Source organism: Camelus dromedarius, chromosome 23 (genome assembly GCF_036321535.1).
Source record: "Camelus dromedarius isolate mCamDro1 chromosome 23, mCamDro1.pat, whole genome shotgun sequence".
NCBI lineage: Eukaryota > Metazoa > Chordata > Mammalia > Artiodactyla > Camelidae > Camelus > Camelus dromedarius.
Genome location: NC_087458.1, coordinates 24,769,794 through 24,796,150, shown reverse-complemented (window position 1 = coordinate 24,796,150; position 26,357 = coordinate 24,769,794). Strand labels below are relative to the sequence as shown.

General features: G+C 34.3%; 1 protein-coding gene across 6 annotated transcripts in view; it reads right to left on the bottom strand.

The window, feature by feature from the left end:
• The window catches only part of CEP350 (centrosomal protein 350), a 122,656-nt gene that overhangs the window by 33,747 nt on the left and 62,552 nt on the right, over nt 1-26,357 (bottom strand). For all 6 annotated transcript variants that reach the window (XM_031435663.2, XM_031435665.2, XM_010992911.3 and 3 more), the window contains 10 exons: nt 25,044-25,154; nt 24,424-24,564; nt 23,102-23,238; nt 22,158-22,280; nt 18,726-18,895; nt 14,204-14,400; nt 13,261-13,445; nt 12,692-12,779; nt 6,582-6,728; nt 3,687-3,847 (listed from right to left, as the gene is read on the bottom strand). In XM_031435663.2, the coding sequence (XP_031291523.2) occupies nt 3,687-3,847; nt 6,582-6,728; nt 12,692-12,779; nt 13,261-13,445; nt 14,204-14,400; nt 18,726-18,895; nt 22,158-22,280; nt 23,102-23,238; nt 24,424-24,564; nt 25,044-25,154 (1,460 nt within the window). The remainder of the gene's footprint in view (nt 1-3,686; nt 3,848-6,581; nt 6,729-12,691; nt 12,780-13,260; nt 13,446-14,203; nt 14,401-18,725; nt 18,896-22,157; nt 22,281-23,101; nt 23,239-24,423; nt 24,565-25,043; nt 25,155-26,357) is intronic.

Sequence of the window (26,357 nt, the reverse complement as noted above, 5' to 3'; positions counted from 1 at the left end):
GTCCAAAAAAATCTATTCATAACATTCAAATATCACCCACCCTCTTAAGCATACAACTGCTAAATGCATGCATGACCTAGTACAAAAAGTAGAATATTGGAACATGTGAAATAAACTGTAAAATAAATACATATTAAATTTTTTTTGCCTAGCCCAATATAGAGCATCATTTTCTCTATTGGAACAAGTATTGATCATTTACTTTTCATTTCTAAAGATTAGGCATATTCAAGAGCTCTAGGTTAGAAATGCACAACAAAAGAAATGGCTAAGAAAAAATGGAAAATAGTTTAAGAAATAGTGTAAAAAAAGGTTTAACTTAAAGTTGGGACTTCTTCCCAGAAACACGTTCCTTATTTAACATACGTACAGTCTGGAAATCAAGTGTCCTTTAAAGGCTGAATAAAACTGAGATAAAAGAAGCAGTAGTACTTCACACTAGAGTTAACAATCTTTCAAGATGCTGCACAAGTAAGAAATAAAATTTGTGAATGATGGAGACATAAATGCCTACTAATAGCATGGATAGCTGTCAAGGCATTCCCCAATAAGGCCTCTGATGGTAACAGAACACTGGACTTGGATTAGATATATAACAGATTTAATCTAGTGTGGCAATCACTACGGTCCTATAATGTTTAAGCTTAAGAAATTCAAAAGCAATTAATTCACTTTTAAAGTCACACTCTAAACTAGCTGTGCAGCTATTCCTTCAACTCTCGTTATCAGCCACCAGAGCACTTTTCCAGTTTCAATAAATACTATTTAGAAGGGTCATTTTTTACTGAGGTAACTTTAAGTCATCAATGTAGTTTAAAAAAAAAAAAAAAACTACAAGGTTAGAAGCAGATATGCTAACTCAGTTTTGACTTTAGCTGGCTGAAGTCCAGAGGGCAGGGTTCTAGTTTTAGCTCTGTCATTATGCTACATGTGGTGACCTGGGACAAGACACCATCTCTGTGGGCCTCAATTTCTTCCTGTAAGACCAAGGCACTATACTAGATGACTTCTCTAAGAACTCTCTAGTTCCAACAGTGTATAATTCTTTCTTTCTGCATTTAAGTACCTCCTCACACTTTTTAAAATACACACGTCAACACACTGCCAGACCACGTGAGATAAATGAGAACCCTTTTTTCCCACAGAGCTAACATAATTGCTAAATATGCTATAATTTGAAAAAGCAAAATTATGATCTAAATTTTAAGTAAGCCTTCCAGGTCTAAAAATCATTTGATTCTGAAAGGCAGTAAACAAAACAAACAAAAACCTACTACCTTAAATTATTTTAAAATTCTTTTCAATCTAAACAGTTCTTTAATTCTATACTGTTATAGGTAAAAATAAAACATAGCACTTTCAATTTTCAAATGGATCAATTCTTTCAAGTTCTTAAACATTTTTAATGATGCTCCAAAAGGAAGATAAATGAAGATATGGACAGTACTGACCTAAAGGAAAATGTGATCTATTTTTTCCTACAGCAAAATCTACTTTATTACTTTACACTAATAATTTGCATATAATTAAGTAAACAAAATAATACAGGTACATTATCCCTAATCTAGGAAGTAAAGAAAATAAAAAGACATTATCAGACAAGCAGGATGTATTCATCTACTACACTTAGTCTAGAACATTCTCTAAGAAAATTATATTTCTACCTTAAGATAATGATCTTAATATGTTATTTAAAATCCTAATAAAAATGTCTTCTTTAATGGAACAGTAAAAGCTTTCACTTGCAAATCCTTAACTTTCTTTTTTTTTAAATATATTTTTATTGAAGTATAGTCAGTTTACAACGTTGTGTCAATTTCTGGTGTACAGCACAATGCTTCAGTCATATAGGAAGATACAAAATTCATTTTCATATTCTTTTTAACCATAAGTTACTACAAGGTATTGACTATAGTTCCCTGTGCCATACAGTATAAACTTGTTGTTTATCTATTTTATATACAGTAGTTAGTATCTGTAAATTGCAACCTTAACTTTCAAATCCTTAACTTTTAAAAATGAGCAGAGTAATGGTGAATATTTCAATGCTGATCAGATAATATCATAAATATTTTTAGACAGAGCTATGACACACAGCATTTATCTGTTTAACTTTTTTAGTATTTGAAACCAAATAAGTTAACTTGCTCCTTTAACAATTTCTAAGCTAACTGGAAATATTTTTAAGTATTTAAAATATTTTTAAAAATGTTTCAGAAGTTTTGTGACTATAAGCTTTATTTTTCCATGTTCCTTGGTCTGTAATGATCAAACCAAAAAATAACTGTTATGTTTGCAGGGTGTTTTTTTGATTCTTCTTATGCTATACTTTCTAATTCAAAAGTATTTTTAACTCTGAACCCTCATTCATGAAAATTTCTTTGATATAATCTTTTCAGTAAAAATTTCTTCCTCTTCTGAACTTCTTAAGCAACTGATTATACTTCTCTAAAGAAGTCTGATATTTGTTCCTTTTTCCACCTAGATTTTTAAGATTTTCAAGGGCAAGGTTTATGTCTCCTCAGAGCCCTCGAAAATTAGCATATTCACACATTTCCCAATAAATAATTGCTGAAAGAGTAGTATGTAATTAATAAATAATATGGAAGAACAAGTGCTAGTAACAAATGAAAGAAAAAATGCACTGTGTCCTATTTTAAGACTAAAGAGGAAGGTAACACCATCCTTCCAGTGTTTCATTTGCTCAGTAAATAATTTTTATAAAACAGAATGCAATTTCAGTTAAACAATGAAGTGCCAGTATACAACCCTGTACCTATAGTAAGGTTTGACTTACAATTGCTTAACTGTTCAGAAACTAATTCAATCATAGGTTGCTGTCACATATAAATACAGAGCATTATTAAATTTGGTGATGGGTGGTACACTGCCAAGGATATCAAAGTACAACTTAAGTTCAATCTCTTGTTCAAACGGCTAACTTAAAATAGCAGTCAACAAAAATTTTAATGGACTTCTCTTCCATGTTTAAAGAAGGTAGGGAATAGTCCACAAGCAGCTACTTCATAAGCGTATTTAATTAAATGCATGCCCAAAAGAGTAAACTCTCTTGTAAATGTCATTTGTATGGTCAAAGCTGACATACAACGAAGCTATATCTAAGTAGGAGTAGCTGTATTTAAAGAGCCTTTAAAAAGTAATAGAAATGTTTTAGAATAGTGGACTGCCAAATCATTCAATATCTCAGGAGAATTTCATACTTTCTGGTTTCATTTGAGCAATCCAGACCCACTCACAAAGTTAAAATTTCACTCTTCTATTTGAATAAGCCTGAGAGCTGTCAGGGAGTCACAGGATGAGATATCAAGATGTATCATTAAATTGCTCCTCCAAGTGAGTAGACATGTCTTCAGATTTCAGAGAAGGTAAAAATTTCACACTTAGTCATAACTTTAAATAAAGGAGAAAACACTGTCATGGGTATATGCAAATACTACATTGGTTTTTTAAAATAAGAAACCTAGCTGTATTTAAAATCAAGAAAATCTGTTTTAAAAATAAGATCTGCAGTTAACTGACTTCTAGGTTGGTTTAATAACTCTGCTAAAGTGCAACTGAATCCGTAAAATACACTGTACCCATCTAGTCTAATCAAATACATTAAAAACATTACTTGTTGCTACTACTTTCAGTGTAAACAGGAGATATTTATAAAAATGAATTACTTTTCGTCCATGCGGCTTCTCATTTTCTTCAGTTTCTGCATAATGCTGCTAGTTTCACTGCTGGAGATTGAAATGGGGGAAGGACTGCGGGTCTCCAAGTCAGTCGGACCAGGACTAGTTGTTGCCTTATTATCCTTTGTATCATCATCACTATGAGAGTCCTGTAAACAGAAAGGGGTAAAGTGTTATAATTTGGTGGAATTTAAGATCTCAAAGTGATTTGAACATTGTCATTTCAAAATTTAGTTTATCTTCAAAACAATATTTGTAAAATAGCTGAAATTAAGGACAAAATTATATCACACATTTAAAAATGGCTAATACATAAATTTTATGTTTATATATATTTTATATATTATCTAATATAAATCACAAAGTATAATAATTTTTTAAAAGATGTTAAAAAAAATTCAAAAACCTTCTGCTACCAGTAACCTAGTATCTGAAGTCCTCTCTAATTACTTAAAACTGAACCATTCAAAAGGAATATAAAATGACAGACACTATCACTACATAAAATATACATGGACAGGCACAAAGAATGAAGGGAACACAAAACTCATTTTAGTCATACTGAGGGATGGACTTTTTTTTCTTTAAATATTTCTTATGGAAAACAATTATTTCCACAAATTATAAAGTTTATAATGAAAACATTTACGAACCACTGGCTTAATCAATACATTGTTTCTGATGAACAACAACAACAAAACTTTAATTGCTTAGTAAGCCTGTTCCACAAACAGTTGTTTATTCTAATAACTTTTTAGGAAGATGAACAACACAAACAAAGCACAGTCCTTCTTTCCTTTCTACTTCCTGAATGATTCAGTCCTCAAGTCATTAGATGGAACAGAACTAGGTGAGTGTCCACGAACAGGGGGGAGGGAAACAAGGCAGGCAGGAGCGGGGTACCCAACTGGAGCGGGATGAGGAGAGCATCTAATGCAGGAAAGCGGCCTGTGTGGAGTGAAGAGTCCAGGCTGGGTGATGAGGATGTGCACATGGGAGTGGTCCTACATGCAAGCCGTAAGCCCTAACAGTGAGGTGGCCTTCCCACAGAGAGCAGAGTAAGTTACCCAAACAGGGTAAGAAGGGCATGGGGGGGTGTGGTGAAGAGCTTGACTGGGGAGTCAAAGAGCCCACGTGGGATGAGAGGGTCATTCACATGAAGAAGAGGGGGCAGCGGTTATGGGAGATGGGCCAGTCAGGAGAAATGACCAAATCATTAACATTATTAAGAGAAATGTGAATCAGTTATCAGAGAAGGAAATTCCAAATGAGAGATAAACTAGAATGAACTTTGTGGTGCTGTATTGAAATTGGAAGGATCAGTATGAACTCCTGATTTATCAGTATGAACTCATGATATATGCACACTTTATATGTGGGTGTGTGTGTACATATATATATAGGAAAAAAGTGCACGGGTAAAATGTACATACATGTATTTATATAGTCCCTAGATTTGTTGCTTAGGAGGAACAAAACCTGAATAGCAATGAGCCTGCCTAGCACCAGAGCTTGGTTCCTAATAAATATTCTCCTTGAAGAAATGGCTGAATCCAAGGCTGAGGTAAAAGATGACCCCGAAACATCTTGTTCCAGAAAACAAGGAAGTGCTCAAAGATTGATGGGTACATGTCAAAAGGACACAGAAACCTGCTCAAAGAGGCCTCCGTGGCCCAATTTGGGACAAAGTGAGCAACAAAACAATGATAGTAACAGATTATAATGCTGAGCAAAATAGGAATGAATCTGTGAGACCCTAATGATATAAACAAAGAATAAATTTAAGTTTGATTAAGAACAGAAATTTATGTAGTCTTAAAATACCTTCTTGCAAAGTACTTATTAATTACAAAGGGAAAGAGCAACTTTACAGTGAAGTATAAGATGCCACCTTAATCAAGTGATTAAGCCATCATCAGTAACAGGACAAATCAAAATCAGGCGCCACTGATCCATTGCCAAGAGAAGAACACAGCATCACTTGTGTGATATTCCTGCCAAAGATGCACAACCTGAACCTAATTATGAGGAAACATCAGACAACCCAAGTCGAGGACCATCCCATAACAAAATAACTGGCATGTAATCTTCCAAAGTGTCAAGGTCATGAAAGTCAAGGAATTTTTCCAGACGGAAAGAGATATGAAAACTAATTGCCACATATGCTTCTGAACTTAACTTCTGATATAAAGAACACTATTTTGACAACTGGAGAAACTTGAATGATACCTGCAGATTAAATGGTAGTAATGTATCAATATTAATTTGTTGGCAGCATACTCAATGCAGGAAAACAGTTATTTGTACTGTGTTTGAAATTTTCTATAAATTTGAGACTGTTTAAAAATTTAAAGTGTATTTTAAAAATCAAAACAGTGAATATTAGAGATTTATTTAACTATACTGCTATACAGTCTGGGTTTTCCAACAGTAGGTTGACACTTTATAGTAATTCAGAGTAGGTCCAAATTTTGTTCTTGTCTGAGTATTTCCTTTGAATCTTGTATCATTATATTAGACATGAGACAGCTGAGATACATATCATATAAAGAGCAAAAATAGTCTCTTCTGTTAATTGTTAGAATACATTTTTATTGATAAGCAAAAGCAAGGCTCTCTGTTTAACTGTGTTAATAAATGGAAAACACTTTTAAACTAATATATGAGCTATGTTTCTTTCAAAACTTGAATATTCCATGGGGAAAAAAACTAAAAACTCTCACTTTACATAAAGGCACATACATAGAACTTTATCTTAGTACAGTATTGTATCATAGTGCTAGAATGAACATACTCATATTGGAAGATGAGGTCGGGTTAGGTATCAATTAGCAAGCAACATGAGGCAGAAAATAAAACTAATAATAATCTCATGTAATTTACCAATTTATTCTCCCCTGCAGACTTCAACTTCTCCTGCAGTTTTATGGTGGTCTGCCGGATCCTTTCTATCTCCTCCTGCTGTTTCAGAATCAGCTGTCTTTCCTTCCGAGCTGCCTTATTGGCTTCTTGAAGACGTTTAATTTCTGCCTAAAGTTTAAAGAGTTAGGAGAAGGACTGAAATTTGGAGACAAGTCCAAAGTAATATTTTAAAAAGAAAATCCAATCATCATATGTATCAAAAATACATGCAGTCTTAGAAGATAAAAGTAGTAACACTAAGAAATTTTTAAGCAGTGAAGAAGGAAAACAGTCACATAACTCCATCACTCTAAAATAATTCAACATGATCCCTTAATTTAAATAACTATAATTATAACAGACTAATAATTTCATATCCCCTTTTAAACTTAACATACACTTCATATTTTTCCATAGTGCCATTCAGTCTGCATTATCAAGCAAACTAATTAATGTAACCAGTATTTTATTGCTAAACTCTATCCCCCAAAAATGCTTTAATGCCTATAATTGTTTCATATTATGGATTAGTTCCTTAGGAGAGATTCCAAAAAGTAAGAAAAATAAGTCAAAGGGAATGAATTATTTCATGGTCCTTAAAATAATTTTTTAAACTGCTTTCAAAAAAGAATTGCCTCCATATAAAATGCCACCAGAAATATTTAAGACTACATTGCACCAAATTCTCTCCACTCAGGATTTTATTTTGTTGCTAATTAAGTGGGCAAAAGATGAAACAGTTCACCGTTAACAATTGTAAAATTTAACAAGGACTATCCTTTGTTTCCACAAATTTATTGTAATCTGTTTCCTTGCCAATAAAATAAGCATAATAAAGATATTAATAACTTGTTACTATAATTTCTTTTAATCATGTTTTGAAGATTTTTGAAACTATCTGAAAATGCAGAAAAGTGCATAATAAACATCTAATTTCCAAATCCCAAATTAACAACTGTTAATAGTCTGTCATATTTTCTCCTAGTGTTCAATTTCATAAAGAAATAAAAACATTACATATAAAACCAGTCTGCAGTCCCCTGTTCCAACTCCTTAGAAGTAACCACTATCATGGTACATATCCTTCTAGCACATTCTTTTAAAATTCTTCTACAATCATTTGTACTTAGCAGCAAAAATGTATGTACACTGTTTGGTCTGCATTTTTTAAAATATTTTATAAATAATATCATAATACACATTTGCAATCTTCCTTTATTTACTAAACGTTGTTTTTATACATCTCCATGTTATTTATACCTAAATGTTGCATAACATTACATTGGAGATTTATATATTTCCTTTATCTATTACCTCTATGGCTAGATAAAACTGCTGTCTACTATTACAAACAATGCTATCATCAACAGCCTTACACTCTTCTCCTTTGGCACATATGTGAATTCCTCTCGAGCACCAGTTCTCAAAGTGTGGCCCATGGATGTTTAAGGGCTCCTGAGACCCTTTCAAACTATCTTCATAATACTAAGACATTATTTGCTCTTTTTCACGCTCATTCTTTCATGTGTATACAATGGCACTGTTTGCATTTTTAAGGAAATAACTATATTTTCCCAAACAAACAAAATTAGTGAAAAGAGCAGCATTTGAATGTTTGCAGATCTCTTTGTCTGGCTTGATTTTTGTTTGTTTGTTTGTTTAATTGAAGTATAGTTGATTTACAATCCTGTGTTAGTTTCAGGCATATAGCAAAGTGATTCAGTTATATATTTATATTTTTTCAGATTATTTACCATTATAGGTTACTACAAGATATTGAATACAGTTCCCTTTGCTATAGAGTAAATACTTGTTGTTTATGTATTTTATGTATAGTAGTAGTTTGTATCTGTTAATCCCATACTTCTAATTTATCCCTGCCTCTCCCTCGCTTGATTTTTTTAACACCATGTATTGGTCATTTGGCAAATGTTTAGTTCACTGAGTTATGCAGATCTTCTAAATGTTGACATATTTCACTATACAATACCAAAAAATCACATTCATTAATATCACTGTGATCTCAAAAGAAAAATTACTTAGTATTAAGTGGTAGACAGAAATTTTTCAAAATTCTGACATTTGCTTGAAAGTTTGAATTTTATCACTGACAACAAACACTGTCAATTGCCCTCTTTAAAGTAATAAGCACACTTTGTTCATTTTTGAGAAAATGTTGAATACCCTACTCTGAATAAGCACAGTTTGTCTCTGAATAACTCTGAAGTAAAAATGGTATTTCACAAGAAAACGTGGCTAGTTCAGTTTGCAATTCAAACAAGGGCACAAATGCTCTCCCCTGAGCTCATCACCATTCTCTGGTACCTAGCAGAAGTGCTTCATTGTGGGCTTCCCATTCCCATCACACAGAATATGCAAACAAGTACTCAAAGGTCAACACAATAAAATTAACCATTTTTACTACTTAATCAGGACATTCGTTAGTGAAACTAGCTTTTTTTTTAGCTGGAGGAGCGTGGCAGTGATGACTATTAATAGTTTGGTGCCACTGCCTTGATCTGTGCTAAGGCACCAGCAATTTTACCGACCATTGTTTCTGCACGATTTAATACAAATGTCAACATATAAAAAGGGCAAATTCACAACTCACTATCATTAGGAAAATAGTTTTGATCTCCCTGACCCATGAAAGGGTCTCAGGGACGCCCAGAGCTCTACAGAACACATTTTGAAAACTGCTACCAGCTTAGGCTTGAGTTTCAAAACAAATTAATGTATAATTTACCCAATCCAAGCCTAGAAGAAAAGACTTTTAAAGAGGATTCTTTAGAAGAGGTTTGCATCTCTCGTAATAAGCCATATGATTGTACAAGCAAATTGTTCACCTTAAAATAGTTAATAGTGTATTCAATTTAAAATGGTTATTTTGTTATGTGAATTTCACCTCAAAAAAAAAAAAAGAATAGGGAAAACATGGGAGTTTTTTGGACACAGTTGTGCAAAGATATGTGGCCAAATTGCTTATAGCTATCTCACTACCTGTCAAAATAGTTCCTATTGATACAACTGCGGTATCTTAGTATATATTTATGTCCTCAAACTCTGGTGCTTTTATTTCTGTAGGGCGACTTTCTAGGGGTAGCCAGTGGATCAAAGAGTGTTTTTTACATATTTACTTAAAAAACATTCTGAAGTACTATAAATATAGTTTGCAGAAAAATTAGTCACTCAAATCCTCACCACTAGGATTGAACAGTTTGCCATATTTATTTCAAATGTTTCAAAATTAAATCATTACAAATGAAGCTAAATCCTGCCCCAATCTCTTCTTCCATTTCCTCCCCTGATGTATATATCATTCCTACATGTCTGTCTGATTTTGATGCATGAGTGATTCCATGGAACATGTATTACTAATTGGTGACTTAAAAATCTACAAGAATGGTATCATATGCTGCGTATTCTTTTGTATCATGCTTATCTGTAAAAACTAGTAGTATGAATTCTGATAAGTGAATATCTACTGATGCACTGTTCAATATGGTAGTCAAAAGCTACATTTAGCTATTTGAAATTAAGATTAATTAAATTAAATGTAATTAAAAATTTCAGTTTCTCAGCTGCACTAGCCACACTTTAAGTACTCAAAAGCTACATGTGGCTAGAAGCTACTGAATTGGAGAGCAGAGATACAGAACATTACCATTATTGGACAGTTCTGATGTTCAATGTATTCATTTTCCTGCAGTGGTACATTTTCTTGCAGAAATGTGCTTTGTTTCCTCTATTCTCCTACTAAAGAATTTAAGTTGTTTCTCCTTTCTCCTGCACAGTGTGAAAGGTTCTCTGGGATATATACCAAGACAAAGAACTGCTGAGTCACAGATTACATGTATCTTCAGCTTAACAAAATAAAGTCAAACTGCTCTGAAAGTGGTCACACCAGTTAACACTCCCACCAGTTAACAGAGAACCAAAGTAACAAAACTGGAGACCTAAGACTTAAAACATAGACTTAAGGCTTCAAACTCAGTCTCCTCCTCAGAGTATTTGCCAATTCTGAAGCAGCATAGACAAAAAGGCTAAGGAGCTAAGCCTGAAACCTCTTGATGGGACAGCAGAAATCCCCAGTCTCCTGTGCTGGTAATAAAAAGGTTTACCTGGCTTTCATTGGAAATCCCTGCAGGGTCACAACCTAGGGTCAATGCAAAACAGAAGTAGACTGAGCCTTACCAACTCTACAAACCAACGCTAACCTAACTCAGCCCTTAAGTGGAATAAAGTGAACAGCTGACCACTTTAACTGCTTAGCAGAGAAAAGGATAAAGGATAAATCTTCCTTAGGGGAAGATAACATTATCTGGATCCTTTGCAGTTGTTTATACACAGTGTCTAGCATTCAATAAAAAAAATTACTAGGCATGCAAAGAAAAAGGGTCATATGATAATAAAAAATAAAAACAGACAATAGTAGCAGATACACAGATGTCCAAATGATGGAGTCAGCAGATAAGGAAGTTAAAATAACTGTGAATAATGTGTTCAAAAAAAAATAAATAAATAACAGGAAAAGACAGAAAAATAGATGAAAAGACAGAGAATTTCAAGAGGAATTAAAATTTATTAAAAAGAACAAAATAGATACTATAGAAGTAAAGATAAATCAAATTAAGAACTCATTAGAGACACAACATTGTAAAATGACTATAACTCAATAAAAAAAAAGTTAAAAAAAAAAAAAAGAACTCATTAGATAGATTTAGCAGTATACATCACAGTGTAGAAGACATAATTAATGAACTCCAAGACAGGTCAATAAAAACTTCCCATGTGAAGGAAGCACAGTGGGTTTTTTTTTAAAATTATTGTTTTAAAGAATGATATAAAAACAAAACAGGGGGGAGGGTATAGTTCAGTGGTAGAGTGCGTGCCTAACATGCACAAGGTCCTGGGTTCAATTTCCGGTACCTCCATTAAAAATAAATAAATCAAAACCTAATTACCTCCCCCAAAACAAAACAGAGCAGAACAGAGATGTGGTAAATGGTCCAAAGGTCTAACATTTGTCTACTTGGAGCCACTGAAGGAAAAGAATGAAAGAATAAGGCAAAAGCAACGCCTGAAGACATAATTTTCAAAAACTGGTGAAATACAACAAACAACAGACTCAAGTAGCTCCAAACTAAACAGTATCACACCTAGGCACATCACAGTGAACCTCGTTTAATCCTCACAACCACCATGTGAAGCATAATCTCACTCCTACAGATGAGGAAATTAAGTCTCTCAGAGTTACTTAAACTTGACCATAATTACACAGTTGCAACTGACAAAGCTGGAATTTAAATAATAACTAATAACTAACATTCATTTATTGAGCACTTATCATTATGCCAAGGTCTGTTTTAAGTTTAGTACATATATTAACTCATTATTCCTCTCAACAACCTTACAAAGTATGTCATCATTATTATGCTCAGTTTATAAATAAGGAAACTGAGGCACAGAGAAGTTAAGTAACTTTTAAGATTATAAAACTAATAACTGGTAGATTTGAGATTTTAACCTAGGCAATCTGACTCTAGAATCTGAATTCTTTTTTTTTTTTTTGTATACATATTTTTATTGAAGAAAGTCAGTTTACAATGTTGTATCAATTTCTGGTGTATAGCTAAAGCCTGCATTCTTAACCACTACACCATGCTGCCTCTCCACAATTCAAATCCCAGGTCTTTCTGAGTTCACTAAGCCTAAATATTAGTCCATTTGTGATTAATATGTCTTAAAAATCTATTTGGGGAAACAATGACTAAAAAATTAATCCAAATAGACTCATAAATACCTTAATTTTTAAAATATGCATTTCAAAACACAATTTTATTTTACATACTAAATAAAGGCAGAAGTTTGCCTCTATATTGTATTACGATAGCAGTGAAGCACAATCCTAATTTAGGAGAAATATGGTAGACTACTAAGCAACTCCTGTAATTACAGTAGTAGGCAGAAAGAGTGGTAAATATTAACTAAATCTCATTTACGGTGATAATATGAAAAAGAGCTTAGACAAAATAATAGATTCCACAATCTAAGTTGTCACTTCTCTTAAAGGAGTGTTTTTCCTAACATACCTTTTCTTGCTGCAACCTTAAGAGCAAACCACGCTGTTTCTTCCGGAGTGGGGGCATTTTATCATCTTCTCCTTTATCTCGTAGATGTCTGCAATTATTTCCCATTGAGACAAAGATTACATTAAATTTCTATTTTAATGTCAAGAACTCTCAACCACTAAAAAGTGTCTTAACCAGTTTAACATTTTCAAATGTGGAAAACAGTTGATGTACGCAGTAATTCCTACCCCAACAAATATTTTACTGTGTACATAATGTATGCAAGCCCTAGATATGTTCTTTAAAGATAAAATAGGTTTGAGAAATTCACAATGTAGTAAAGGAAGTAAGTATAATATAACAATATAAGAGTCAGTTACGTGATAAAAGAGAAATGCAAAGGAAATGTTATATGAGTAGGTCTTGAAAGCAACATGACTCAAGGACGGCTGCTCTATTTCTAACTTCAGAAACTGAGCTGATCAAATCAAATTAAATGAGGAAACAAAAACATCTTTAAAAACAAAGCATTTCCTTTTCATGAAAGGAGAAACTGAACAGTCAGAACTATGCTCACTGAAAGAACTTACTTTTTCTGATGCTCTAACCAGGCTAATTCAGCTTTCGTTTTCTCCTTCAAGGCCTTTTCCCGGAGACGCAGGAGTGAGGACTGGTGCGCTGCCCTCATCTCCTCTTCTTTCATATACTGACGAACCATCTCCATAGTAAATTTAGAAAAGCTGTCTTGTCCTCCTGAAAATGGCATGCTTAGCTCCTAAAGCAGAGAGTTTATGTCATGTTTATCACCATCCAAATCTTTTGGAACTTAATTAACTTCATTAGAAGAGGTATGTAGGCACTTATAAAAATAAATTATGTATGTAAAAAGGCTGCCAACCATGAAAGAGAGCAGTCTTCAAAAATAGCCACATGAAAGGTAGTAACATTCATCTGCTAATTTATTCACCCAATAAAATTTAAAAAAACGACTACTGTAAGCCAGGTACTGTCCCAGGGATGTAAAGCTGGGTAAGAATTTGTTCCTGTTTTCCAAAAGGCTTGCAATTTAATAAGAAGAATGATACAAATGCAATTTTTAATTACTTTTTTATTTGGGGGGGGTAATTATATTTACTTATCCATTAATTTTTAGAGGAGGTACTGGGGATTGAATCCAGGACCTTGTGTATGCTAAGCATGCACTCTACCACTGACCTATACTCTCTCCCCCAAATGCAATTTTTTAAACAAAATAAGGTGTTCTAAGAATGAAGTGAGTGAAAAAGCTGGACATAACTTTGGCTCAGTTCCTCAGAGGCCCTATATATCATTTCAAGGAATAAGTTTATATTTTACTTTATAAAGAAAGCAAAACCATTTTCTATACCAAAAATGTAACATAAAATTGGTATCTTAGGAAAATCATTCTAGTAGCTGACAACTGAGTTCAAGTACAAAATGATCCCTCATACCTTTGAGAGAACACATCCACAACTATTTATGAAGTATCTCCACAGGTAAACTGAAACACACCTTGGCAGAGGACAGTGCAGTCTTTTCTGGGGAAGTTTCTTCATCAGAGTCATCATGATGGCCTCTTTTCTTTTCCATGTTAAATCTACGATGACTCTCAGAAGGTAGTAAAGATCGAAATGATTTTTCTTCTATTTCATCTTCTGTCATGGATTCGTCAAATTTTAGGGAATATTCTGTTGCAACAGAAGTTGAATCTAAAAGAATATGGAGCAAGTAGACTTTATCATTATAACAGTTCTCAGTAGATATTCAATTAGTAGCCCTTGCTGAATCTTTATGGAACAACCCAACAGATTCACAGAACTGATCACTAGTAATAGGCACGGAATAATAAGCAAAATTCACTCACCTTACAAACAAGAAACAGAAAAAAAATCTAAAAATACTCGTATAAAAAATATGCCAAAAGTGTAATGTACTTCATATATAAAGAGCTCTTACAAATCAATCAGAAAACCACTAATACCCCATAGAAAAATGATCATGATCAGATGCTTCACAAAGGAAATACAAATGCCCAAAATAAAGTTTAAAAAAAATTAACATTACTAGTAGTCAAAGAAATGTAAATTAAAACATTTTTAGAAACTCATCAATCCTATGCTTAATTAAAAAATGACAGCTCTTTTAGGTTGGTTCCTGTGTATCTTTGACATGCCCCATCCCCCGCCCCAATCTTTTTGTTTATTGAACATCCTTACTTTCTGGTACAAGATACTCCAGGTTCACTTTGTATTTTCCCTGCACAGTCCTAGAATCAGTTATCTCTCCAAAAAGCTCTGATTACTTTTACTGGAGAACACTTGGAAGTTTCAGTCTGGATACTGGTTGTCCTTGTAAGCACTGAGGTATTGTTGCTTCTTCACTCTATCAGTGGCCAGAGCTAAGTAATATATGCAGGTATTCTAATATCATGTACACACACACACATTGTTTCTGTATTCATCCATCCAACCAAATATGGATTCATACTGGTATTTCTGTTGTTTCTGACTCTAATCTAGTACCACAGGGTTCATTCTAGTCTTCTTTTCTCATGTATTACAAACTTTCATCTTCAACGCAGAAACCTAGCTCCCACTATCCAACATCCATTTACTTGTTTGTTCAACACCAATATATATGTAAAGAATTGTTCATCCATCCGTGAAAAACAAATTTACCAACTAGAATACAGTGTTTATACTGTTCTTTTTGTATTTAGGTTTATAGTTTCTACTGAAAAATACCATTTTCCAAAATTATTTGGGTCAGCTCCTTTTCCCTCCACACCCCCTTCAGTATGGTTATGCCATTCATCTGTACTACAGTTAGGTCCATTTGTCACAGGCTGCATCCTGGGACCTCTCCACTTCCAACACAATTAAATCTTACTCTTTGTGATGTACAGCTTTAGGGTTGTGACAAATGCACAGCATCAGACAGTACATTCAGAACCATACAGAACATACAATATCTTACTTACATAACAGCTGCTTCACACTAAAAGTTCTCCTGTACATCCACTTTGTAGTCAACCACTTTGTCTTCTACCTGACACCTGGGAACCATTGATTTGTTTTCCATCCCTATAGGTTTGCCTTTTCCAGAATGTCATATAAATGGAATTATACAATATGTATGATTTAGTGGGCTTTGGGGGCTTATTTCCTTCAATTAGTAAAATATGCTTAAAATTCATCCATGCTGTTGCATGAATCAATATAGACTGTTCCTTCCGTTGTTAACAGTAGTCTATTGTATAAATTTACCAGTCTGTTTATCCATTCCCCTCATAAGACATCTTGATTGCTTCCAGTTTTTAGCAATTATGAATAATGGCTCCACAAACAATAGTGTATAGATGTTCGTGTGGACTTCAGTTTTCAAATCACTTGGGTAAATACCTAGACATGTGATAGCCGGGTCATTATAAAATACTGTGAAAATGTCTTCCAAAGGACTCGTGCAATGCACTCTCATCAGCATTCTTGTTGCTCTGTATCCTTGCCACTAATTCGTTGTCATTTTAGATTTTAGCCATTCCAACAGGCAAGTTATAGTACCTCATTGAGATTTTAACTTTCATTTCTCTAATAGTATACGATATTGAAGACCCTTCCCATGTCTATTTGCCATTTGTATATTTTCTTCAATGAAGTGTCTGTTCAGATCTTCCGCATATTTTTTAACTGAGTGTTGATTTTCTTGTTGAGTTTTAAAAACACATTCTGGATATGTCTTTTATCTGATATGTGATTTACAAATATTTTCTAACAGTCTGTGACTTTTTATTCTCTTAATGATGTCTTTCACAGAGTAGAATTTTCTTAATTTTAACAAAGTATACCTTAACAATTTTTTCCTTCACAGACTGCACTTTTGGTGTAGTATCTAAGAATTCACTGCCAAACCAAAGTGGCCTTGATTTTCTCCTATATTTTCTTCTTCATACTGGTTTTTCAGTGGTTTCTTTGGATGTTGGTTGTCCTGTGAATTGCAGCCACCTTAGCCTTCTTGAAGGATAGGCATGTTTACAACTGGATAACTCTATTGTGTCATCCCACACAGTCCCCGAAGCCTTTCTATATTTCATCCTGCCTCCTGCCCTTTAGTCCAAGCTGGCTGTGTCTCTGCTGGTATAGTCCTATCTCTGTTTCTGGCTTCTGCTGAGATGGCTGGTTAAATCCACGGATAATCTCTTTGTGGAGTAACGAGCTAGTCATTTTTTACAGTATGGATAGGTTGAGAATTTTCCAGATCTTCAAGTTATGGCTCCTTTTTGCTTAATAAAACTTTCAATTTATTTCTTTTCGCACATTTTACTATACGGAGTAAGGAGAAACCAGGTCATGCCTTCAACACTTTGCTTAGAAATCTCCTCAGCTAAATATCCAAGTTTACCACTTTTTTTTAAAAATTAAATTGAAGTATAATCAGTTTAGAATGTTGTCAACTTCTGGTGTATAGGACAATGTTTCAGTCATACATATATTCCTTTTCATATTCTTTTTCATTATAGGTTATTACAAGATATTGAATATAGTTCCCTGTGCTGTACAGTAGAAATTTGTTGTTTATCTATTTTATATACAGTAATCAGTATCTGCAAATCTCGAACTTCCAATTTATCCCTTCTCCCCTGCTTGGTAACCATAAATTTGTTTTCTATGTCTATGAGTCTGTTTCTGTTTTGTAAGTTTATTTGTGTCATTTTTTTTAGATTCCACATATATGGTATTTTTCTCTCTTTCTGGCTTACTTCATCTTAGTATGACGATGTCTAGGTCCATCCATGTTGCCACAAATGGCATTATTTTATTCTTTTTTTTAATGGATGAGTAGTATTCTATTATACATGTATACAACAGAACTTCTTTATCCAGTCTTCTGTTGACGGACATTTAGGTTGTTTCAATGTCTTGGCTATTGTAAACAGTGCTGCTGTGAGCACCAGCGTGTATCACTTTAAACTTTGACTTTCCACAAAGCACTAGAACAAGTGCAGTTGAGTTCTTTGCCACTTTATAACAAGGACTGCCTTTCTTCCAGTTTTCAGTAACATGTTCCTCATTTCCATCTTCTTCAGACTTCATCAGCTTTAATGTCCATATTCCTACCCACAATCTCTGCAAAGCAATGTAGGCTTCTTGTTGCATGCACCTCAAAACTCTTCTAGCCTCTACTCATTATCGGGTTCCAAAGCCACTTCCACACTTTCAGTATTTGTTATAGCAGCACCCTACTTCTAGGTACCAACATCTGTATTATCAGCTAGGGCTGCCACAATTATACACTGCTATACCCATATATTATATTCATTATAAAATTTATTTTAAAAATTTAAAGGATGAAAAAAATTAAAATTTAAGTATTTTCTTCTTACACTCCAAAGAGTCAAAGACTGTCTTGCCCATCCTGCTTTTAAGACTATAGTTCTAGACTATCAATCAAAAACACTGCTCAAGAGCCAGTTATTTTAAAAATTAATTCTAGAATTTCTAGCTTACTGTCTTAAAGGTGTCATTTGTTGCCAGATTCTGTTTTCTTTGCTATATTAATTACACTCCATGATTTGATAGGAGTACAGGTTTAGTTTATGATCTAGGAAGAGTTAAGTAATGAATTTTAATCTATTTAATATAACTGATGTTGTATTATTTATAAGAAATTGTATCCTTACTATATTGTTTAAAGTTCTAATAGTGTATTCTCCTCTTTGTGATCATGGTACATATCTATAATAAGATAAAAGTAATTTTTTTCAGTGTTGAGTATATATTTTCCATTCACATGCATGTTCTCCTAGATTTAGTTTTGCCTCCTCTTAGGATCATGACACACAATCGTATAAAATATTAGCAAAATTACTGGCATGGTGTATGGCCTTGAAGTAGCTTCACCCGGATACATTTAATATGAGACCTATAACCTTGTCGTCAATATTACCATGTTGTAATGATATTAATTAGCTCAGTCACAAATATCTCCAAGGGTTGTGGAAGCCTCCCAAAATAGTTACATGTGCAAAGAAAGTTACCTTTCTCATCAGGAAGAGATGGCACACTATCACTTCGTAGAGAGTCATCTGCAGCAGTCTGAACCTGTTCATCAATAGAACTCTCCATTTTTTCACTGTGAAGTTTCTTCTCATTTTCCTTAAAAGATGGGACTGAAGGACTTTCTTGATGGCTGCTACCACTACTACTCCTGTTTATGGATATTATGGAAATAAATCGGGGGGGGAAAGAGTGACAAAACAAGGATCACAACTTCAAAGTAAACTTACAACTTATTTGGCCAAGGGAAAGTGCCTTATGATCAAGATATGAAATGATGAAAGATACAATGTAAAACATAAAAATGCTAAGTAGACATAAGTCTAAGAAGAAACTTTTAGGAAAGATGAGTAGGAGAGACTTTTAAATAGTTATGATGGGCAACCACTACTCTCAGGCTATCACTACCTTTTTTCCCTTTCATTTTTAATTCATTTTACTGGGAAAAGGGGCTTCTACTTCCTGTTTCCACTTTCTTAGTTTTCATCAACCTCACAGTTTATCACAATCTGCTTCAATCCCAACTACTCTACCGGAAGTGTTACTGCAAACTCTACCTAAACTCCAATTGTCAAATCCAATAGATAATTTCTTTTTCTGCAACATCAGATGGTATTGACCTCTTATATCCTTCCTTAAAAGTTCCACTTGCTAAAGTAAATGCAGCACAATGTTAACACTAGGGTAACCTGGATGAAAGACATTCAGGAACTTTGTATTATTCTTGCAACTCTTTTGTAAGCTTGAAATTATATCAAAATTAAATGTTACATAAAAGAGCTCTCCTTTTTTATATTCCCTGACTCTACTCCCACCTGCCTCTCTTTCTACCTTCTTAGCAAGTTTTCCTGTTTTTCTTTCATTCTTACTCTTTCTATCTTTCCTAGGGTTTTGTTTTTGGTCCCTTTCTCCTTTACACTGTATACTCTCCTTGAACAATCCTATGCATTTAAAATTTCAACTACTATCATTTGGATTGAGCTTCGTATCTGTATCACTAGCTCTGCCCTTTCCCTGTCTCTAAGCCTCAAGGTTCCAAATGATTAGTGAATTTGTTTTTAATTCAGTGTTTTCCTTCCACTTCTTTGCTTTCCCTAACATATCCATTCACTAAATATAAGTATATAGCCAATCATGAACCACGTTTTAAGATCCTCTGAATAAGCTGTTTCCTCTTGTGACATGTCCCCTTCCTTCCCTTTCTGCTTCATGAACAACTAATTCAAGACTCAGATGAAGTATCATTTCTGCAAAGTGTCTGTGGACCCATTCTCCACTCCCAAGGAAAGTCTGGTCACTTCTGTCTCTGTGTTTATACTGGTTTTTGTATAGTATTTATCAGAATATTATGCAATTATTTGACTGGCTTAATGTTTTTGGAAGAATAAATTGTATAATAAAGCTGTAAGGTAAGAGAATTCAGGAGACAGCACATGCTTTGGAGTCAGAAGAATATGGGGTTAATCTCAATTCTTCCACTTGGCAGTTAGGTGCCAATCATTCACTCAGTGAACATCTAGCTGACTTCCTACTGTGTGTTAGGCAGTTTGCTAAGCTCTGGGGATACAAGGACGACAGAGTCCTCAAATAGCCACCTTAAGTAGTTATTTAAGATAGACAATCACAAGTGTTGGTGAGGATGTGGAAAATTTTTATATTCCTGGTAGGAATGTAAAGTGCAGCAGCTGTTTTGGGAAACAGCTTATCAATTCTTCAAAATGTTGAACAGAATTACTATTATGACTCAGCAATCCCTCTCCTAAGTATATACCCCAAAGAAATAAAAACACACATCCACATAAAAACTTGTACGTGAATGTACATAGCAGCACCATTCATAAGAGCCAAAGAGTGGAAACGATCCTAATGTCCATTAACTGACGGGTAAGTAAAACGTGGTATATCCATGCAGCAGATTACTTGGCTACATAAAGGAATAAAGTACTGATATCTGATAGATGAACCTTGGAAACATTATGCCAAGTCAAGTCAGTCATAAAGGAGCACACACTGTATGGTGCCATTTATGTGAAATATCCCAAATAGACAAATCCACAGAGAACAGAAATAGGAAACAGACTGGAGGTTGCCAGAGGCTGGGGAAGAAGGGGCACAGAAGTGACTGCTAATGGGTATAGGCTTTCTTTTGGGGGTGATGAAAGTGAAGCCCTCAAAGAGCCTGAAGTCTAGCCTACAATCGACAAGCAAAGGAATAAGGACATAAAAGGTGCCAGACTGTGGCAGTCACATTCGCAGAGCTGTAGGAGAACGTAAAGGAACCGCTACAGTAGACTGAGCGTAGTGCTGATTCTTAAAGGGGAAGTAAACGTGAAGCAGACGAAATGGAGAGGGGAGGGTCTAGAGAGAAGGTACATCACAGGTAATGGCACAGGAAACACAAGGAGAGCGTGACTCTTTAGAGAACGGGAAGCTGTCAGAACTAGTGGAGTACAGTGAGAGGGGAAATGCCAAGTGACAGGGCTGGAGACAGACCAAAGTCTCAGTAATAAAGGGATTTCATGCTATGCTGAGTGGCCCTGAGGAAACACCAAAGGTTCGGAACACGTGAATAACCAACTGGCTGCAAATTTTAGAAAAATCATTCTGTTTGCCACATGGTTAATGGATAGAGTGGGGAAAGGTTAGAGGACAGAGAAACCTATTAGGAGAGCACTGCAGTGACGCAGATGATGGCTTAAGTAAGTGTAGGTGAAGGTTAAATGCAAGCCACATAGTTCCAGACACATAGACACTCAGTGACTACTGGTATTTACCCCACATTAATTTTCATGTATTTTAGTCTCATGATTAAGTTTTTTAAATTGAGGTTTTACTACACTTGGACAATGTAGGTATCCTACTTCTAAAAATCCTGGAAAGTAGTCTCTAAAACCTTTTGACCCAGGGACAAACCATAATTAAAAACCATAGATGTTAACACCATGCCAAGTGTGAATGACAAAGTACTCCTTTATAATGATAAAAATAATACACACAGTAATGTCAAGCAATATGGATGGCAGCAAAGCACTGTGCAATAAACATAGGCTTTGGAGCCATGGTTCAGTTCCTTGGTGCGCAACTAGCTATGTGATCTTGGGTGAGTTTCTTAACATCTCCCTGAGTTTCAGTTCCCTAAACTACAAAATGAAAATAGTATCTGTCTTGGAAGGTAGTTGTGAGATTAAATGTAGGAAAAACAACTTATATAGTGCTTGTCCTATGCAGACTGTCAAGGAATGGTAGTTATATTATTATGTGAAACAAATATTTTATAAATTAACTAATTAAATGGGGGAAGCCAGAACAGAAGGGAAGATACTATTTCAATTAAACAGATGAGATTCAGGAGTCAAAAAAAGGCAATGTCTAAGCCATTCATCAGACTTTACTAAATCAAAATCTTTTTTCACCTTCTATCATGATTCTTGTATCTTGAAGATTCAGAATAACTATCATATGAAGGGGAAAACTTCTGATGCTTTGAGTCAAGGGTTCCCTCTTTACTCTGAGAGAGTGAGACAGATTGATTTTTCCTACAAAGAAAATAAAAACTGATTAAAACATTGAAAGTCTCTATTAAGAGAAACATTTTAAATACTGCTTAACATTAATATGAGATAAAAGCTTGAATGAATAGAAATTAAAAAACTGTTACAAAGTATTTGTACAAAGCGATTCATTCATAGAAAAGGGTGTACAACACATTAAAGAATATCTTCCATTTATTATAAGAAATAAACACAAATCACCTCAAGTATCAACATATAGGAATAGTCTTAAAATGTATGAATTAGACACAGCCAAAATGTGATGTTAAAAAAAGATACACACACACATAATGACATCAACTAGCCCCACCAAAAAACCTCTCTAATGACTTTTCATTGCTCCTAGGATAAACTCCAGAATCCTAAGGTCTGCAAAGTTCTACCATGATCTGATCCCTGATCAACTCCTACCATTCTCCTCTTGGCTCTCTGCCTCCAGTCACACTGGCCTTCTTCCATTTTCTCTTTCTACCTTTGCATGTATTGACCTGCCTGTTCCTTAATTCCTTTATATCACTGACTCCTTTTCACCCACTAGATCTCACCATAAGCTTAAGAAAGCTCCTAACTTCTTAAGGAAAACCTTCTCTGACATCCTTGCTATTAAAATTCCTTTGTTGTGTATCTCCAAGATATATGTTCCTTTCTTTTATAATACTTATCTCAGCTTGTAAGTGCTCATTCACTTAAAGGAGTATTTGATTAATGTCTCTCTTCTCCACTAGAATGTGTATTTCCAGCACCAACAACAGTGCCTGGGGCATAAGAGATACTCATTACATATTTGTGAATGACTCGATATTAACCTATCTGTTTCAGCTCTGTTCCTCAGTTGTTTCACAAAGTCTGGAACATGTGGCCGCTGGTGATCATATAGTGTTGCAAAGGGAGCTCCTGAAGCAGCGAAGGCATCTGAGATATGAGTTCGAGTCAACTCTGCCATCTAAATACAAACACAAGGCAAAGTAATTGTAAAAAGATAATGTCACAGAAGAACTGAGAGGGAGCAGGATGTCTTTGAAAGATCATGGACGGACAGTAAGCAAACTGTGCCGTAATAAGTAAAATATTGTGGGAAAGTCATTTAGACTCTTTTAAGTTTCAACAACTTTCTCATAAAAATAGGACTAGACCACAAGATTTAAGGTTTCACCCAGCTGTAACAATCTATGAATTACTATACAGAAAATCTTCAAGTTCTACAATAAGCCAGAGTAAACCAAAAATTAAGTCTTCCTTCAAGAATCAGTTCAATTACAACTTTCTAAATCTTTTCTGACCAACGTGAAGTACATTTTCCTTACTCTTAGCCACTATTGCCATGTATTATTCACTTGGTATTCACTCAGTCACTGCTTTGATGAAGTGTTTTTGAAACGGTTATTAATAGTATTCTAACATTTTCTTGAGAAGAGAGAGTTTACATTTGCACAACCCCATGGTACTCAACATACAGTAACTTCATGGCTTCTTAATAACAAATATTTCACAAACAGTCCTAAACTCTAACTTCTAAAATAAACTGAAACTATATCTATAGATTATGATATCCTATATAGAGACAGCAGTAGAACTATTTCCAGCTTTATCCTTGGTACAGTAAAAGAAAAGAGACTAAATATCACTCTGAATAACAATATAACATCTTCATACAAAACAGACCTATGGCTCCCGGGGACCAAGACAGGGGACTGACTGCAAAGGGGTGTGAGGGAGCTTTTTAGAATGTTGGAAATATTCTATTTCTTGATTATGGTTGTTTATAGAGACAGATTAGATAAGATAAAGATATACAGATACTGTCAAAACTCATAAAACTGTATGTTTAAAGTGGATACATTTTACTGTTTATAAATTATACATCAATAAAATTGGTATTTTTTAAAAAAGCTTGCTTGGGGTAGAAATTTAGAGTTCTTCTGCATCTTTTTTTCTGCTTCTCTACCATCACATGTACAACAGCTACAATAAAGAGTGCCTCTTATTTCAATAGGGTATGCCTCCCACTGAAAGTCACTAATCAAAAGTATGCATTTACCAGATGTTAGAAGCCCTTTACTACTAAGGCCAAAGATGCTCAGACTAACTAAAAAGAAGTAAAAAGAAAGGGGTTCTAGATGGCTCTGACCTCACAGATTTGACGTGCTGCATCTGTGGTCAGGCGAGCAGTCTCTGTTTGCTGAGCAGCTATCTTACAAGTTGCTTCCTGTAGGACTTCAGTTACATCACGTTGTGATTTAACCACCTGCTGTAATGATTCTGCATGGACCTGTAAATAAAAGGGGTAAAAAGAGAACTTACATTATATCTCACTCTCTTCCGACTCAAATTAATTTAATTTGTAAGTTTGTTTCACAGACCAAATGCCTTGTTTAAAAAAAAAAAAAAACACTTGACTACAGTTTGGATTTCATGTCTTAAAATTTACAGTTTAAAATCTGGAATCTTAAAATCACTGCTACAGTTTAAGTCCTAACTTCACTGTTCATAAGCTGCTATGAATGTAGACAAGAAACTACCATATACCTCAGTTTCTACTTCTCTAAATTGGGGGTAAATCTTGACAACGTGATTTCACGGGGTTGCTACAAGAACCAAATGACATGAGATGAACCCATATGGCATAATGTACTAAAACATGATTATTTACAGCTTTCCTTTTTACTCCTACATAATTAAAATACTAAAATGATCTCAAAGATCGAAATTTAGGTTTAAAGAACCTGTACTTGCTGCAAAATAAGTTACCTGAGCTGCTTTGCTTCGGGTTTCTTCTAATTGTCTCTGACATTCCAGAGCCTCTTGTTCAGCCTTCAGCTTCAAAAGGGCAAAGTCTCTTTCATGGCGTTGCTGCTGTGCCTTCAAAATAGAGAAATGATCAACTATTAATTCTAAGATACTAAACTATTTTAACACAGTGACTATATTAAATGGGATGCTGTTTTCCTAACATAAATCTTCTGAAGCAACCAATCAGAGACAGTACATAGGACAGACATCAACCATTTATCACTTATCTAAATATTGAATGACCACCTACTGTGTGTCAAATAGTGTCATAATATAAAAAATTTCCAAGGCATATAGGACTAAGAACTGATACCAAAAAGCTGGTTTAAAAACAAAAGCTATAGCGTCTAATTCTCTGGAGGAGATGAAAACATCCTATGTGTTTTATGTCTTATGCTTTATGTTTAATGTCTCCTTTTAACAAGACTGTTTCTTATAATTATTCCATATAATGCTATCTATAAATTTATTTATTTTCATTTCTTCTGAAACAGTGCTAAATAATATAGGTTTTTTAAAGGTGGTAAGGCTGTATATAAAGTAATACAATGAATGCCCTGCCCAAATCTGGAAACCTAGAATTATAAAGTACCCTTAAAAAGGTAGATAATCTCAGTGGTTTTTCAGATTTCAAGATAAGGATGGCCAATGCACTGAGGCCATTTCCTCAATCCACTGTCTATAGGTATTTTAAGATGGACAACTAGAAAATGAAAGTGAGAAAAGTATGTATCACTTATCATCAAAATATGTAAAATAATTACAAATAACTTTTAATATGTGTAAGAACTCTACATTGAAAATTACACTGAAGGAAATACTTAAAAACCTAAATAGAAAAAAGTATTATGTTCATGAATTAGAAGATGCAATATTGTCAAGAAGTGAATTCTCCCTAAACTGATCTATAGATTCAATGCCATTCAAATCAAAACCCCACCAGGCTTTTAAAACTTTTTGTAGAAACTGACAAACTGATTCTAAAAGTTACAAAGAAATGCAAATATCTAGAAGAGCCAAAACTATACTGAGAAAGAACAAAGTTGGAGTAATTACATCCTGGTTTCAAAACTCACTATAAAGCTACAGTAAAACAGTATGGTACTGGCATTAAGGATAAACAAATAGGTCAATGGAAAAACACAGAAATAGACCAACACATAAATGATTACTTAATTGTTGATAAAGGTGCCAAGGTAATTTAAGAATATGGTGCTGGAACAACTGAATATCCATATGGGGGAAAGGATGAACTCTGATCCCTTCCTCACA